Source organism: Chlorocebus sabaeus, chromosome 8 (assembly GCF_047675955.1).
Source record: "Chlorocebus sabaeus isolate Y175 chromosome 8, mChlSab1.0.hap1, whole genome shotgun sequence".
Lineage (NCBI taxonomy): Eukaryota > Metazoa > Chordata > Mammalia > Primates > Cercopithecidae > Chlorocebus > Chlorocebus sabaeus.
This window is the reverse complement of record NC_132911.1, coordinates 57,144,965-57,161,345: the sequence shown is the minus strand read 5'-3', so window position 1 is coordinate 57,161,345 and position 16,381 is coordinate 57,144,965. Positions and strand designations below refer to the sequence as shown.

Here is a 16,381-nt window from a genome sequence, read left to right as displayed (position 1 = left end):
TGAGATTAAGACATGTACTTTATTTATAAAGTTTTCAGTCCTGAAAAACAGTACACACATGAACAGTTACAACAAACTGGTCTAAGTCAGACAAGAGACGAGGCCAATTGGGGGAATGGGGCGTGGGACTTGGCGTCCTCTAGAAGCAGCGATGACCAGTGCGCCGCAGTGCTGTGAAGCGCGCTCAGCCCGAGCGCTCCACCACAAAGCCCCGCGGTCCTCGGACGCTAAGCGCCCGGCCGCTGGCTCCTACAGGGGGCGCCGGAACCGCGCGCCCGGGCTACTCCAGGTTCCTTGCTCAGGAAGTCTGAGACATTTTCAGGGGAGATTACGGATAGGAAAGAGAAAAGACAAAGAAAAGAAGGAGTTGGGGCACACAGGAAGAAGGATCACTATTCGTATCATATTCTAGGCAGTCACAGCCAAGCGCCACCCTCCTTCCCCGAATCTCATGCCTCCGCAAACGCGCGCACACCACACCACACAGGGGTGTACACGCACCCCGATGGGGCACCCCGAGTTGGTGTGTTTTCCCGAGTTGAAGAGACGCTGGCGGCCTCGGCAGCGGTCCCTGCGCGCGGCGCCAGGCCAAGTGCGTCTCACAGGGTGGGCGCCAAACGCTCGCGCCCAACCCTCTTCCCAGAACGCGCGGAGGACAAGGTGACCCGCCCGGGCTGTGCGCCAGCTACAGCAGGGGCCACGCGGAGCCGACGCCTAGGGGCGCCCGCAGCGTCCTCGGGCCTCCCTTCGAAGGCGCAGAGAGCTCCTACTCCAGCCGGGTTCCAGACGACCAGGGCTCGGGGTTGGGGAGCAGGGAGCAGGGCAGGGAGGGGGCGGTTCCCAGCAATACCCGCCTCCTCCTCTGTCCTCCTCTACCTCTACCTCTGTGTGAGGTAGCGCTCGGCGTGGCGATCTCAGCCGCAGTGCTGCTCACCCGGCGTGGACGCGCATCACCTGGAGGGCAAGGTCAACCTGCGGGCGCAGCCGCAGCGCTTCCGGTCTGCTAAGTAGGGGGTTGGGGGGCGAGTCAGTTTCCCCCGGAGGCCTAGGAGGCCTGTCGGGTCCCGCACTCCGGCGGCGGCTCCTCCTGCGCGGGCCAGGGGTGGCGGGGCATTTGCGTAGCCGGGCGATGGGGGAGTCAGGCGGCCGCGCGGCAAGTTATCAGTTGGCGGAGGTTCCTGCGGAAGCTGTCGTCCAGGAAGGCGTAGAGGAACGGGTTGAGGCAGCTGTTGGCGTAGCTCAGGCTGGTGATGAAGTAGGAGATAGCGATGACGAGCGGCGTCTGCGGGAGGTCGGTGGTGAGCGCCACCACGGTGCTCAGGTGGTAGGGCGTCCAGCAGAGGAGGCACACGGCCAGGATCGCCACCACCAGGAACGTCACCCGCTTCTTGGCGCGCTGCAGGGCCTTGGCGTGGCTGTCCAGCCGCATGGCATGCAGCCGGCACAGCAGGGTGGTATAGAGGACACAGATGGTGGACACCGGGATGGCGAAGCCCAGCACGAGCGTGTAGAGGCGGCTCGCGCGCCACCAGAAGGCCTCGGGCTGCGGGAAGACCAGCACGCACTGGCGCCTGCCCTGTTCGTCGTCAAGCCGGGCGAAGACTGCGAAGGGCAGCACGACGAGTGTGACGAGCCCCCACACGGCCAGGCTCACCGCGCGCGCGGCGCTGTAGGTGCGGCCGGCCACCCGGCGCGACTTGGCAGTGGCCAACACCACCAGGTAGCGGTCGGCGCTCATGACAGTGAGGAAGTAGAGGCTGGAGAAGGTGTTGTACTGGTCGATAGCCACGATGAGTTTGCACATGAGCTCCCCGAAGGGCCACTGCCGCAGCAGGAAGTCGGCGATGTTGATGGGCAGCACCAGCGTGAAGAGCTCATCGGCGATGGCCAGGTTGAGGATGAACAGGTTGGTGACGGTCTTCATGCGGGGCGCCCGCAGCAACACGTACAGCACGGCGGAGTTGCCCGCCAGACCCACGGCGCAGATCACCGCGTAGACAACCGGCACAGCCACCGCCAGCGGTGCCGGCAGCGGCGCCAGAGTCGACGCGTTGGAGCAGCTCAGCGCCCGGCCCGGGCACGATGCGTTGGCGGGCCAGGGCTCCGAGAACGAGGCGTTGTCCATCTCAACAAGGGCAGAGGAGCCGGCGACCCGGCGTCCCCCACGGCCGCCCCACGGAGCTCAGCGGTCCCGAAGCCCGGGTCTGCACGGACCTGCTCGCCGACGCTCGCTTCAGCTCTCCAAGCCGGTCTCTGGTTTTTCTGGAGGAGGGTGCCGTTCCCAGCCACCCCACGGTCCACTGTCGCCGCGGACTCACGGGGCTGGAAAGAGGAGTTTAAAGCATAGGTTAGTTCGTCGACGAGTAACTTTAGAAAAAGGCGCGGTCCCGAGGGGGGTGTGTGTGTGTGTGGAGGGGGGCGCCGCCGTGCCCTAAACCTCTTCCACGTGAGCGCTTCTGCTACCTGTTGAAATCTCACTTCTACCAGTTGAATACATTAAACGAAGTGCTAGAGAGAGAAGAATCCTCCCCTTTGTAGGAAAAATACAAACCCTTCTCCCCCCTTTTAGGAAACTTCAGTAGACCCAGGTCACCACACCGAATCCCGCAGTGGCAAGTTTCGGTCTCCCTAGGGTCTGTGTGCCCTCAGTAACAGTAAGCTCAACAGCAGTCTTTACCTTACCTGGCTGGCTGGGGAAGGGGTCTGCCTTTCCTGGAGCTGTCAGGAGAGGAGCCCACCGGCTGCTGGGAGGCTGAAACGCCTGCCGGCTGGTTGTCCGCTCCCGGTGTCTGCCTCCCCGCGTTCGCCAGAGTCCGCAGCTCGCGTCCCCGCCGGTCCCTCCCGCGCGCCTGGAAGTGCAGGGATGGCGCAGCCGCGACTGCGTTCCACTGCCCCGACCGCCACGCCCATCCCCCACCCCCAGTAAAATGGTCTTGGAACTAACAGAGAACAGAAATTCCCCCAAAGTTAAGGGATTCCTTTCTTCCATCCTAGTAGTGCAACCTCACTCCATCTGAAGTAATATAAAGTTCTCCTGTTAAGAATCGAATTTAAGAAAAACAAAGTTACGGTGTACGTGATCTATTTTTAAAGGAGAACAATGCAGTGGGGGCTCCTGTTGCATTTTTTAAACACCGTAACACAAATGGGCTAATGTAATGTGAAATCTGTAAGTGCAATTTTATAATGCAAATCACCTGTTTTCTGCTACTCTGGTCTTCAAGGGAATAGAAGATTGCTAGTATGTTTTCTAAAACTACTTCTACTTCTACTTTTGTGTAAGTGAAGACTTGATTAGTAAAGACAAACGGCTTCCGCAAAGCCTTTTAAGGAACCATGACAATGCATATTTCATAAAATGTTGCAAGTTGTTCAACACGCTCTCTACTCATCCACACACATGCCCGATTCTCCTGCAAATGAAAGCTATCCTGCGATCACAGCGGAGAGTAGCCAAGGAAGGACTAGCAGGGGCAGTCTTGAACTCCTCTGTTGCTATTTCCCTGGACCTTGGATTCTTCCTTTAGGAAGCGGAAACCATCTTAGGTTCCTCACCAGTTCCCCTGAGAATCGAATGAAATTAAATAAATATTGGCTATTTCCAATTTCTGCTTTTTTTTTTTTTTCCCCTCCACATTCCCTTTAGGAGAGACAGCAAATTAAAACACGAGATTATATCGTCTAGTAAACTTCCCTTCCACAAAAGCAGGCAAAGCCCAAATAAAGTGCATTTCTGGTCCTCTAGGATGCATCTTAGAGAAAGGGGCCTAAGATCCCGAGAAACCTAAAGTCGCCAGTAGAAGACTGTACGGCCAGAAATACAGTAACCCCCCCATACCTGTGGGGGATAGGTTCCAAGAGCCCCAGTGGATGCCTGAAACCATGGATAGTACCCATTGCCATCAGTGGGACATGTTTCTGTTCTTCCATCCAAAAACGAGGCAACAGCAAAACTAGCATGCATTTCTTTTTTCTTCTTCACATTTTCATGGATAGAAGATTTGTTTTTAGTAGATCTTGGCAACCTCTGCATATGATTTTTTTTTTTTCTTATTAAGTCCAGAAGTTTTACCTTTTAATTTAAAGGAGGCATTTGCAGCTTCTCTTTGGCATATCTAAATTGTCAGCATCACTTATCTTGCACTTTGGAGCCAGAGAGAAAAAAGGGCAAAAAGTCAGTAAAATCAGGGCGACTTGAACATACCGCACTGGTCGTTGCCACAGTCATCTAATAACCCAGACTGTGAAGTGACTAACAGGTGGATAGTGTAGACAGCAGGGAAACGCTGGGCAAAGGGAGGACTCACCCTCTGTGGGAAGGAGTAAGATGGCTGGATCTCATCATGCCAATCAGAACCCCACACAATTGAAAACTTAGGAACTGTTTATTCCTGGAATTTTCAGTTTAATATTTTTAGACCACAGTTGACCACGAGTAACTGAAACTAGGGACTCCAAAGCCACTGACAGGGGGATCCACTGTACAAAAGCTCCCTGGAATTTACCTACTCAATTATCTTTTTACCAGGATCCATACAAATCAGCTCCCCTGCAGTTTCATGCTTTCTGTGAAAAAAATAACAGACGATTCTTAAGCTATGTCCATAAGAAACACTATATGATAAAACACCATATAAAGTTAAAGAAAAAATATGTATAATAGAAAATCTCCAAACGGTTGAAGATGATCAACTATATACACACACATATATACACACATGTGTATGCACATATACACACTTGTATATATGTTTGTGTGTATATATACACATATGTGTATACACATGTGTGCATGTTTGTATACACATATACACATGTGTATATATGTGTGTATATACACGTGTGTATACACATGTGTGCATGTTTGTGTGTATATATACACATGTATGTATATAATTGATCATCTTCAATCATTTGGAGATTTTCTACCCTTTTTGTTGTTGATTTCCTGTTTAATTACACTGTAAACTGAGAACATGCTCAATATGACTTCAATTCATAGATATTTTTTGAAACTTACTCCCCAGTGTATAGTTATTTTCTAATTATTTCATGTGTACTTGAAAAATTGTTCTGCATTTGTTCGGTGCAAAACTCTAAATTTGTCAACTAGTCAAACTTACTATGTTGTTCAAATTTCTCTATTGATTTTTTTTTTTTTTTTTTTTTTTTTGAGACTGGGTCTTGCTTTGTCACTCAGGCTGGAGTACAGTGGCGCAATTGCAGCTCACTGCAGCCTCAACCTCCTGGGCACAAATAATCATCCCCTCTCAGCCCCCCTACTAACTGGGACTACAGGCGCGCACCACCACTCTAGGCTAATTTTTTGTATTTTTCATAGAGATGGGGTCTCACCATGTTGCCCAGGCAGGTCTTGAGTTCCTGAGCTCAAGTGAACCACCAGCCTCAGCCTCCCAAAGTGCTGGGATTACATGTGTGAGCCACGTGCCTGGCTTCTGTTAATATTTTTATCTAACTGTCGCATTAGTTACTGAAGGGATGGGGGAAAATTTCAATTAATGAGTGTGAATTTCTCTACTTATGCTTTCATTATATGCTGTCAATTTGTACTACATAATTTTTTTTTTTTTTTTTTTTTTTTTTGAGATAGAGTCTCACTCACGCTGTCGCCCAAGCTGAAGTGTGGTGGTGGGAGCCTGCGCCTCCCAGGTTCAAGTGATTCTCCTGCGTCAGCCTCCCGAGTAGCTGGGACTACAGGGGCACACCACCAAGCTCAGCTAATTTTCTTTTACTTTTTTTTTTTTTTTAATGTATTTTTTGTAGAGATAGGGTTTCACCATGTTGGCCAGCCTGGTCTTGAACTTCTGACCTCAAGTGATCCACCCGCCTTGGCCTCTCAAAGTGCTGGGATTACAGGCGCGAGCCACCATGACTGGCCAATTTTCACTACATAATTTGATGCTGTTTTATTAAGGGTACATGAGTTTAAGACCACTATATTTTCCTGTGGAATTTACCCTTTCATCTTGATAGTCTGATTATAATGATTTTATCATCATGTTATTTTATTTTATCAAATGATTATACATTTAACATTATAATACAGAATGTATCACATATAATTATAATATTATAGGTATGTATTACCTTGTGTCATTTTAACATCTTTAACTAGGTTCCTACTTCTTGCTGTATGTGGCCACTTTTGTTTGATTTCATTAACTGTTTTTCCATTAATATTATCATGGAATAGCTTTTTTAAAAAAATATTTTTACTTTAAACTTTTCTGTGTCTTTGTATTTAATGTGGATCCCATGTAAGCATTAGAACATTTGTTTTAATCCAGTCCGACAATGTCTTTGAATTGAAGCATTGAGTTCATAGCATATTAAATGTAGTTAAAGATAGTATTAGGGTTGTTATGGTCTTAATGTTTTTGTCTCCCCAAAAATCACATATTGAAAGCTAATCCTCAATTGATAGTATTTGGGTATGGGCCTTTGGGAGGTGACTAGGTTCTAAGAACAGAGCCCTCATTAATGGAATTAGTGCCCTCATAAAGGCGCAGAGTGCAAAAGCCTCCGAGGGTGTGGAGCACCACAGAGAGTCCCTGTGAAGCCCAATGCCCAGCAGAGCTGGGGCAGATCTGCTTCCTTGACCCAGAGCAGTAGAGCAGCCAGTGTGTAATTCTAGCCCCAGAGAGCCAGGATGCAAGCCAGGCACCAAGCTGCCCTGGGAGCAGGGCTGCCCAAAGCTGTGGAGACAGGTTCACCATTCAGTATGTCTGGAAGTGAGACATGGAACCAAAGAAGATTGTTTTTAAGACTTAAGATTTAATGTTGGCTGGGCACGGTGGCTCACGCCTGCAATCCCAATATTTTGGGAGACCGAGGTGGGTAGATCACTTGAGGTCAGGAGTTGGAGACCAGCCTGGCCAACATGGTCAAACCCTGTCTCCACTGAAAAAAATACAAAAATTAGCTGGGTGTGGTGGCACACACCTGTGATCCCAGCTACTGGGGAGACTGAGGCAGGAGAATCACTTGAACCTGGGAGACAGAGGTTGCAGTGAGCGGAGATTGCACCATTGTACTCCAGCTTGGGCAACAAGAGCAAAACTCTGTCCCCACTCCCCATCCCCCCAAAAAAGACTTAATGTTTGCTCTATTGGATTTTGGACTTGGGAAGCACCTGCTATGAATTTCTTCTTTCCTCTTTCTCCCTTTGGAATGGGAATGTCTGTCCTATGCCTGGTCCCACTGTTGTATTTTGGAAGCACACAACATGTTCAATCTCACAGGTTCCCATCTGAACAGCAGTTTGCCTCAGAATGAATTGTTCTGTGAGTCTCACTAGTATCTGATTTTTAAATGAGACTTTGAACTTTAAACTTTTGAGTTGATGCTGGAGCAAATTAAGATTTGGGGGACTATTGGGATGGAATGAATGTATTTCGGATATGAGAAGAACATGAATTTGGGAGGAGCCAAAAGGGGAATGTTATGGTTTGAATATACGTGTCTCCCCAAAATTCACATATTGAAACCTAATCTTCAATGTGATAGTATTAGGAGGTGACCCTTGGGAGGTGATTATTAGGTCATGAGGGCAGAGCCCTAATGAATGAGATTCGTGCCCATATAAAAGAGGCTCCAAGGAAATCCCTCATCCTTACTGCTTTGTGAGTTATAGCAAAAAAGATGGTCATTGGACTTCAAATTTGCCAGAACCTTGTTCTTGGACTTCCCAACCTCCAGAACTGTGAGAAATAAATTTCTGTTGTTTAGAAGCCACCTGGTGTATAGTATTTCATTATAACAGCTTGACCAGACTAAGACAAGGATATACACCTGCTATATGCTTTGTCCTCTATTTTTCCTATCTCATTTCCATTCTGTTTTCGTTTCTTACATTATTTTGAATTAATTAATTTTTTTATTGTTTACTTTCTCCCACTCCATTAACTTATTATTTCTACAAGCTTTAATCATTCTTCTGGGCATATACTAGAGATTATATGTATCCTTAACTTACTAATATCTACTTTAAATTATTGTTTTTACAGTCTCCCAGACAATGCAAAAACTTTTTAACACTGATCTCTATTTACTGCCCTCTTCCTTATGTGCAACTGTTAACATATATTCTAAATCTGCATATGTTCAAAACTCTATAAAACATTATTATTACTTTCAAATGGGCAATATGCCTTTATATTTACCCACACATTTGTGCTTCCAGTGTTCCCTGTTCCTTCCTGCATTACTGTTGTTCCATCTGGTATCACTTTTCTTCTACCTAACAAATTCACTTAATATTTTAAGTGCATTCTGCTGTTGATAAACTTTTACTGCTATTGTTATTGTTTTGAAATCTCTTTATTTTCCCCAACTTTTTTTAAAGAAATGTTTCACTGGATATTAAATTTCAGGTTTGCAGTTGTTTTCTTTCAACACTGAAATTCCATGATCTTTTTCTTCCATTATTTTTATTTTTAAAAGTGTTTTTTTATGTCACTATAGCTCTTTGAAAGGTAATTTTTCTGTTTTCTATCACTGTTATTAAAGTATATCTTTGATTTGGTCTTTCAGAAGCTACACTATGATGGGGGAGTGATTTTCTTTCCATTTATCCAGGTTTTGGTTTATAGAGTTTCTTAAATCTGTGATCTAGGGGTGTGTGTGTGTGTGTGTGTGTGTGTGTGTGCATGTTCATGTGCGTGTGCGTGTGTGTTTCAATTCTGGAAAGCCCTCAGCCCACTCTCTCATCCCTCCTGCTGGGACACCAAGTACATGCCTGTTAGGCCTTTATGCTTTCCTCTGTACTTCGATGTGGTCTTCTAAATCCTGGCTTTCTTGGCTGCTCCCCAATGCCTTCAAACAGATGTTTTAAGTTGCTTTTTTCTTCTTCTTCAATTTTTCTGGTAGTTCATAATAGGAGGATTTGTGCGATATAAGCTACCTCATTTATAACCAGAAGTAGAAGGTAAAAAGTTTTATATATTAAGTTTTCTATACAGTAATTACCAAATGAAACTACATGCCTATATGTGTGTTTCATATACATAATTACTTGGAAATATGTGACGTTATGGAAACATATATACCAAAACGTTAAAAATATTTCTGTAAGATATAGACTTATCAGTAACTTTGATTTCTTTTATAATTTTCTGAATTTCCAAAACTTTTAAATAAAGCATATATTACTTTTATAATTGTAAATATATATATTTATAAAAATTACCATAATAGTACTTTGTGTTCATGAAATGCTAACTAATAAGAAGAAATTAAGAATATATGGAGAAGAGACTTCTCCCAGCACTTATGAAATGACAATAACCATAAAAAAGTGAAAAAATATATGTAAAATAAACATTTACATATAGAATTTACCTTATATACCCTGAAACCTACCCATACTATTGTCAAAAAGGAAATTTCCATTAGCAACTTTAGTGCTTGAACCAAAATTTTTATCAATAACAAAATACTTAACTCCAACCACCCCTCATTTTGAAAAGTATTGAATGTGATATTTGAATATTGAGTACCAAGAATAATGATATCTAGTGCAATCGCTGTTCTTGGTTTGGTGATGCTCTGACTTTCAAAACTGTTTTTCCTTAGCCTAGAAAAAATTTTTTTCAAGGCAGAAATCAAAAGATAGAAACATCGAAATCATAGTACTTGTCATACAAAAAGACTGGATATTTTTTCCTTAAAATTAACAAGAAGAATGTCCTTTCTCAGCCTTTCTAACCAGTCTTATGCAGGAGATTCTAGCCAGAGAAATATGGAAAGAAAAAGAAATTTTAGGCCAGGAGCAGTGGCTCCTGTCTGTAATCCCAGCACTTTGGGAGGCCAGAGGCCGGCAGATCACAAGGTCAGGAGATCGAGACCATCCTGGCTGACACAGTGAAACCCTGTCTCTACTAAAAATACACAAAATTAGCCAGACATGGTGGTAGGCACATGTACTCCCAGCTACTTGGGAGGCTAAGGCAGGAGAATGGTGTGAACCCAGGAGGCGGAGCTTGCAGTGAGCCAAGATTGGGCCACTGCACTCCAGCCTGGGCAGCAGAGCGAGACTCCATCTCAAAAAAAAAAAAAAAAAAAAAAAGAGAAAGGAAAAAGAAATTTTAAAACATCCAATTTGGGGAACAAAGAAGTAAAACTGTTGTTATTTGAAGAGGCAATAATTGTCTATGAAGAAACTTCTATGGAATCTTTGAAAAGACTTCTAGAATCTATAATTGTCTATAAATACTTCTAGAATATAGAATCTATAATTGTGTATGAAGAAAAATTTTTGGAATCTATAAAAAAACTTCTAGAAAATTTTATGGAATCTGTAAAAACAAACTTCCTGATTAACAAGTGGGTTTATCAAGATTGTATGATATAAGATCCATTTAAAAGTGTTTTACATTTCTACATCCTATACGTTGTTAATATGACCAGAAATTTAAATGTTTTTAAATTTAAATTTTTAAAAATACCATTTACAATACTATCAAGCAATATGACTATGTAGGGATAAATCTTACAAAAGATGTAAAAGACCAGTACACTGAAAATTATAACACATGACTTGAAGAAATTTAAAAAAGACCTAAATAAATGGAAAGACATGCCATGTTTATGAGTCAAAAGACTCAATATTGTTAAGATGTTAATTAACCCTCAAGTTGATCTTTAGATCAATGAAATCCCACTCAAAATCTTAACATGTTATCTGGGAGTGGGGAAGGGAATATAAACTGATAAACTGATTTTAAAACTCATATGTGGCCGGGTACGGTGGCTCACGCCTGTAATCCCAACTCTTTGGGAGGCCGAAGTGGGCAGATCATGAGGTCAGGAGTTCGAGACCAGCCTGACCAACATGGTGAAACCCCATCTCTACCAAAAATACAAAAATTAGCCTGGCATGGTGGCACGTGACTGTAATCCCAGCTACTCAGGAGGCTGAGGCAGGAGAATCGCTTGAATCTGGGAGGTGGAGGTTGCAGTGAGCCGAGATCACCCACTGCACTCCAGCCTGGGCGACAGAGAGAGACTCTGTCTCAAACAAACAAACAAAAGACTCATCTGTAAATGTACAGGATCTAGAATAACTGTCCAATCTAGTTATTTCCAAATAACTAGATTTGGAAAACTAGCATTACCTGATTTCAACGTTTATTATAAAGTGATAGTAATCAAGACCGTGTGGTTTTGGTGTAAAGATAAACTATTTTAGTTAATAAAACAGAATGAAGACTTCAGAAAAAGACCCACATATCCATGGACAACTGATTTTCAACACATTCAAAGACAATTTATTGGAGAAAGAATAGTGTTTTCAACAAATGGTACTGGAACAGACAGATATCCACTAAACAAAAAAAAAATGAACTTTAAGCTATACTGCACTACATTCAAAAATTAACTCAAAGGACAGTATGTCTAATGTAAACTCTAAAATTACACAGCTTCTGGAAGAAAACATAGGACAAAAACTTTGTGAGCTTGAGTTAAGCTAAGGTTTCTTAGATACAACATCAAAGCATAATGTTGAAGAACGAATTGATAGGCCGGGCGCAGTGACTCACGCCTGTAATCCCAGCACTTTGGGAGGCTGAGGTGGGCAGATCACGAGGTCAGGAGATTGAGACCATCCTGGCTAACACGGTGAAACCCCGTCTCTACTAAAAATACAAAAAATTAGCCGGGCGTGGTGATGGGCGCCTGTAGTCTCAGCTACTCGGGAGGCTGAGGCAGGAGAATTGCTTGAACCCAGGAGGCGGAGGTTGCAGTGAGCCGAGATTGCGCCACTGCACTCCAGCCTGGGCAACGGTGCAAAATTCCATCTCAAAAAAAAAAAAAAAAAAAAAGAATTGATAAATTGGACTTAATCAAAAATTAAATACTTCTGCTCTTCAAGAGACAGTGTAAAGAGAATAAAAAGACAATCTGCAGACTGAGTGAATGCATTTGTAAGGTTAATATCTCATAAAGGATCTTTATGCAGAATATTTTTAAAATTTCTCACAATTTAACAATGTGCAAACAAACAGTCCAATTTTAAAAACAGGCAAAATTTTATCACAAAAGGTAACTGGATGGCAAATAAACACATGAAAAGCTGCCTGACATTATAAATTATTGGGCAAATGCAAATTAAAACCTCTAAGAGTTACTGCTACAACACTTATTAGAATGGCTAAAATTAGAAAGACTGATGATACCAAGTGCAGTCAGGAATACAGAGGAACTGAAGCTCTCATACACTGTAAGAGTATGAAATGGCACAACCACTTTGGAAGACTGTTGGATAGTATCTTTAAAAAATAAATACGCATCTACCATGTAATCTAGTCATTCTATTCCTAAGTATTTATTGTAAAGAAAAGGAAATATATGTTCATACAAAGCCTTATACATGAATGCTCACAGTAGATTTATATCTAATAGCCAAAAACTGAAAACAATCCAAATGCTCATCAACCGGTTAATAGATAAACCAACTACAGTATAGACATGCGATGGAATACTGCTCAACAATAAAAAAGAATAAAGAATTGATACACACTAAAACATGGATGAATCTCAAAGTAATTACGCAAAACAACAGAAAGCAGACCAAAAAAAAAAAAAAGAGTCTTAAGACTGTACTTATATAAAATAGTAGAAAATCTAATCTGATCTATTGTGACAGAAATCAGATCAGTTTTTTTCTTGGCAAAAGGGATGGGAAGGGGAGTAGGAAAAGGAGAGACGGGGGAGAGGACTAGAGGGACACAGGGAAACTTATTGTGTGTTTACTGCAATATCTCAACAAAGCTATTTTTTAAATAACACATGGAAAGCCAGCAGATGGGACTTAATTACTTGAGGCAAAAAGGTGAAACTGAGACCCCTGTGTATGTACAACCTCAGTGCAGAAAAACTCCCCTAGCAGTTCAGAGGGCAGAAAAGGAAAATTATACCTAGCTTAGTTGAAGGAAACAAAATCTTACCCCAAAATGACTACCTGTGCCTTTTATTTCTGGTGAATCTGGAGTCCAGATCTGCATTACATATTTGCTGCAAAAATCTCCATACCTTGAAGTCAGTGTAAATGCTGGTCTCCACCTGGAATTGTAGCCACAGTTCTGAAGTTGGTTACGTGTCTTTTCCATCCATGCTTTTATACTTGTAGTACATTTTTTAATCCAAAATATATTGAATATTCCTTTGAATATTTTAAACATTTACATAAATATTATCATCATCTAGCTATGCTTCTTCGCCTTGCTTTTATTCAGATTTATCTATTTGATATGTCATTTAGTTTTTCTTTTTAATCTTTTATTTATTTTTTATTTTGCAAATACCATAGCTTGCTGTTATAAAAATATTTTTGACTCTACTCTTGGCCACTTTTATTTTTAGTATTCTTATTTGTACTTTACTTTTTCTTAATATATTTTGCCAGAGGTTTGAAAGGACTATTTTAATAGACTTCTCTAAGATTGAGCTATTTGTTTTGTTGATCCTATTCTTTATTTTTTTATTAAAATTTTAAAATAATTTTTTCTTTCTTTCTTGGGCTTTTTCTTTGCTGCCTTTCCAAATTCTTACAATGATTGTTTCAATGGTCACTTTTTACTTATTTTTCTATCTGCCTCAAAGCACCAATTCACCTGTATCTTAAAAGTCTTATATGTACTGTGGCAGTCAGATCTTTTAAAAAATTGCCATTTTCATTATTTCTTTCTTATCCATAAGTTATTTTGAAGTTTTCAAAAAAATCATGTCACATGTGTTTTGCCTGTCAATAGTGTTAATAACAACAGTAATGATTACTGTTAGAACTACTTTTCAGTGTTGTTTGAGAATTAAAAGAAAACAAACATAAAATACAACAGCACCTAATACCTGTGGCAGTCAGATCTTTTAAAAAATTGCCATTTTCATTATTTCTTTCTTATCCATAAGTTATTTTGAAGTTTTTAAAAAAATCATGTCACATGTGTTTTGCCTGTCAATAGTGTTAATAACAACAGTAATGATTACTGTTAGAACTACTTTTCAGTGTTGTTTGAGAATTAAAAGAAAACAAACATAAAATACAACAGCACCTAATACTTAAAAGAACTTGGGGCCGGGCGCGGTGGCTCAAGCCTGTAATCCCAGCACTTTGGGAGGCCGAGACGGGCGGATCACGAGGTCAGGAGATCGAAACCATCCTTGCTAACCCGGTGAAACCCCGTCTCTACTAAAAAATACAAAAAAGCTAGCCGGGCGAGGTGGCGGGCGCCTGTAGTCCCAGCTGCTCAGGAAGCTGAGGCAGGAGAATGGCGTGAACCCGGGAGGCAGAGCTTGCAGTGAGCTGAGATCGCGCCACTGCACTCCAGCCTGGGCGACAGAGCGAGACTCCGTCTCAAAAAAAAAAAAAAAAAAAAGAACTTGGTAAATATTAGCTATTATGACACAAGCCCTCTCTAATCTCATCTTCTCCCATTTTTTTTTACTTTATTTATTTTGCTCTAGGCAAATTGCACGTTTGTGTCCTTCAAACATTTGGAACTTATTTCTATCTTTGCAAAGACCTGAGAGTAGAAATAAGCTTATTGTTCTTATTCCTCTGCCTAGGATCCTCTTCACTTCCATCATCACATGGTGTTTGGGTTTTTTTCTCGTGTTTAACGAGGAGGGCTTTAGAGCATGTTTGCACCACTTACTAGCTGTGCAACCCTGCGTAAATCACTTAAACTTTTTATGCCTTATGTTTTGCATCTCTTAAATTACTTTGAGGATTTAATGAAAATATATGTAAAGTGTTAAGAATACTGCCTTGATATAATTAGTATTCATTTTATCTTTGTTATTGCTGTTACTACTATTGTTATATGAGGAAATTGAGACAGAATAAAAGTAAGTCGCTTGTCTATAGCTCATCATTGGGTTGATGTTATACACAGAACTGAAAAGCCTGTCTTCGCTTTCCATCGAAGCCACCATGCCATTTTTTGGGGAAAATTTGACAAAGACTGTCTCTGTCTTGATGCTCCTTCATATTCTCAGAAGTAAAGGACTGAAAACCCAGTTGTGGATTTTGACATTTTCCTGTATGTGTGATATCTGGTTATGATTTTAGGATGCATATGTAAGTCATCACATTAAATGATGTTTGTGTAATAACGCTAATAGGAAAACTCAGGAAAAATACTAAATTCAAACTCTGAAACATCATTTGGTCAAAGTATTAAAGTTCTGTTTCCTAAAATGTGCAAAGCGAAAAAACACAAGCAGGGGACATCTAGTTCAGTTTGACATGTAAAGAGTTTGGAGGTCATTACTTGTGTCCTCATAACAATGGCAAAGCCAGGCTCTGAAAATCATCAGCTCTTCTTAGATCCACCCAAAAACTGAGGATGGAGGGCAAGCCACCAGTCCAAAACTCTATAGAGAGAGAGACAGGTGGATAAAGAGGATCACAGCTGACAGGGGGTGGAGTCACCACTAAGGCCAGCAACTGGTTGAAACCAATTGCTGAAGAATGAGCATGGACTAGATTGAGAAAGTAAAATTCTGTGGGCACAGCCTTAGGAGATCCCCACACTTTTATCACTTTTACCACCAGGAGTCCCACCAGGTTCTCACTATGAAGTTAAAATAAAAATTCCCTCCAGCTTCCTGCATGGGGAGGGGAAAGGTTACAATTTTAAAATACATCCAGAGCTTCTGCTCTTCTTAGCAAAGGCTTGCCCTCAATGGAAGCTACTTCACCAGCCTAACTCATGTGGAGTAAGGGAAATACCCAATTTCAGCCTCTTCTAACCTTCATCACTAGGGGAGGGAAATACCCAACTCCAGCCTCTCCAGTCTTCCTGACTCACCTAAGATGGTTAGAGGGGAAGCTAAGAAGCATTCGTTAGGGTCACCCCTCCCAATGCATAGGCTCACTAAAAGACAGAGGTCTAATCAAAGGACTATAGAACGCCTCTCTCCCTCTACATTTTACTACCATGTCAATGGAGCTGCTTCTGTATAATAGCAGGGAAATATAACTGAAAGAATTGCAGTTATATTTTGGGTTTAGGGAAACCCAAAAACAACAGAGGAGACAAAAATAAGGGCAATAGAAGAAATTTTAGCTTCTGACATCTATAGCAACAACAAGCAGTAAATGGAGCCTAACTCCCAGCCAGGATAAGCATAAAAATTCATTAATGAAAGTTCCTTTCACACAATACATCATGTCTGGATTTTAACAAAAAATTACAGCAGACACTAAAAGACAAAACATAGTCTGAAGAGGCAAAGCAAACATCAGGATTAGTCTCAGATATGGCAGAGATTTTGGAACTATCAGACTTGGAATTTAACTACAATTAATATGCTAAGGGCTGTGACTTAGTTCAGGCTACTACAACAAATGGTTGCA

At 42.1% G+C, this 16,381-nt stretch overlaps 1 protein-coding gene across 1 annotated transcript; it reads right to left on the bottom strand.

Annotated features, from left to right (window-relative positions):
• Positions 1-4,702, bottom strand: NPBWR1 (neuropeptides B and W receptor 1). The gene is made up of 2 exons (XM_038000505.2): positions 2,683-4,702; positions 1-2,322 (listed from the first exon to the last, which is right to left on the bottom strand). The coding sequence occupies exon 2, from the start codon at positions 2,123-2,125 to the stop codon at positions 1,139-1,141; it is 987 nt and encodes a 328-aa protein (XP_037856433.1). The 5' UTR covers positions 2,126-2,322; positions 2,683-4,702; the 3' UTR covers positions 1-1,138.
• Between the last annotated feature and the right edge of the window lie 11,679 nt (positions 4,703-16,381).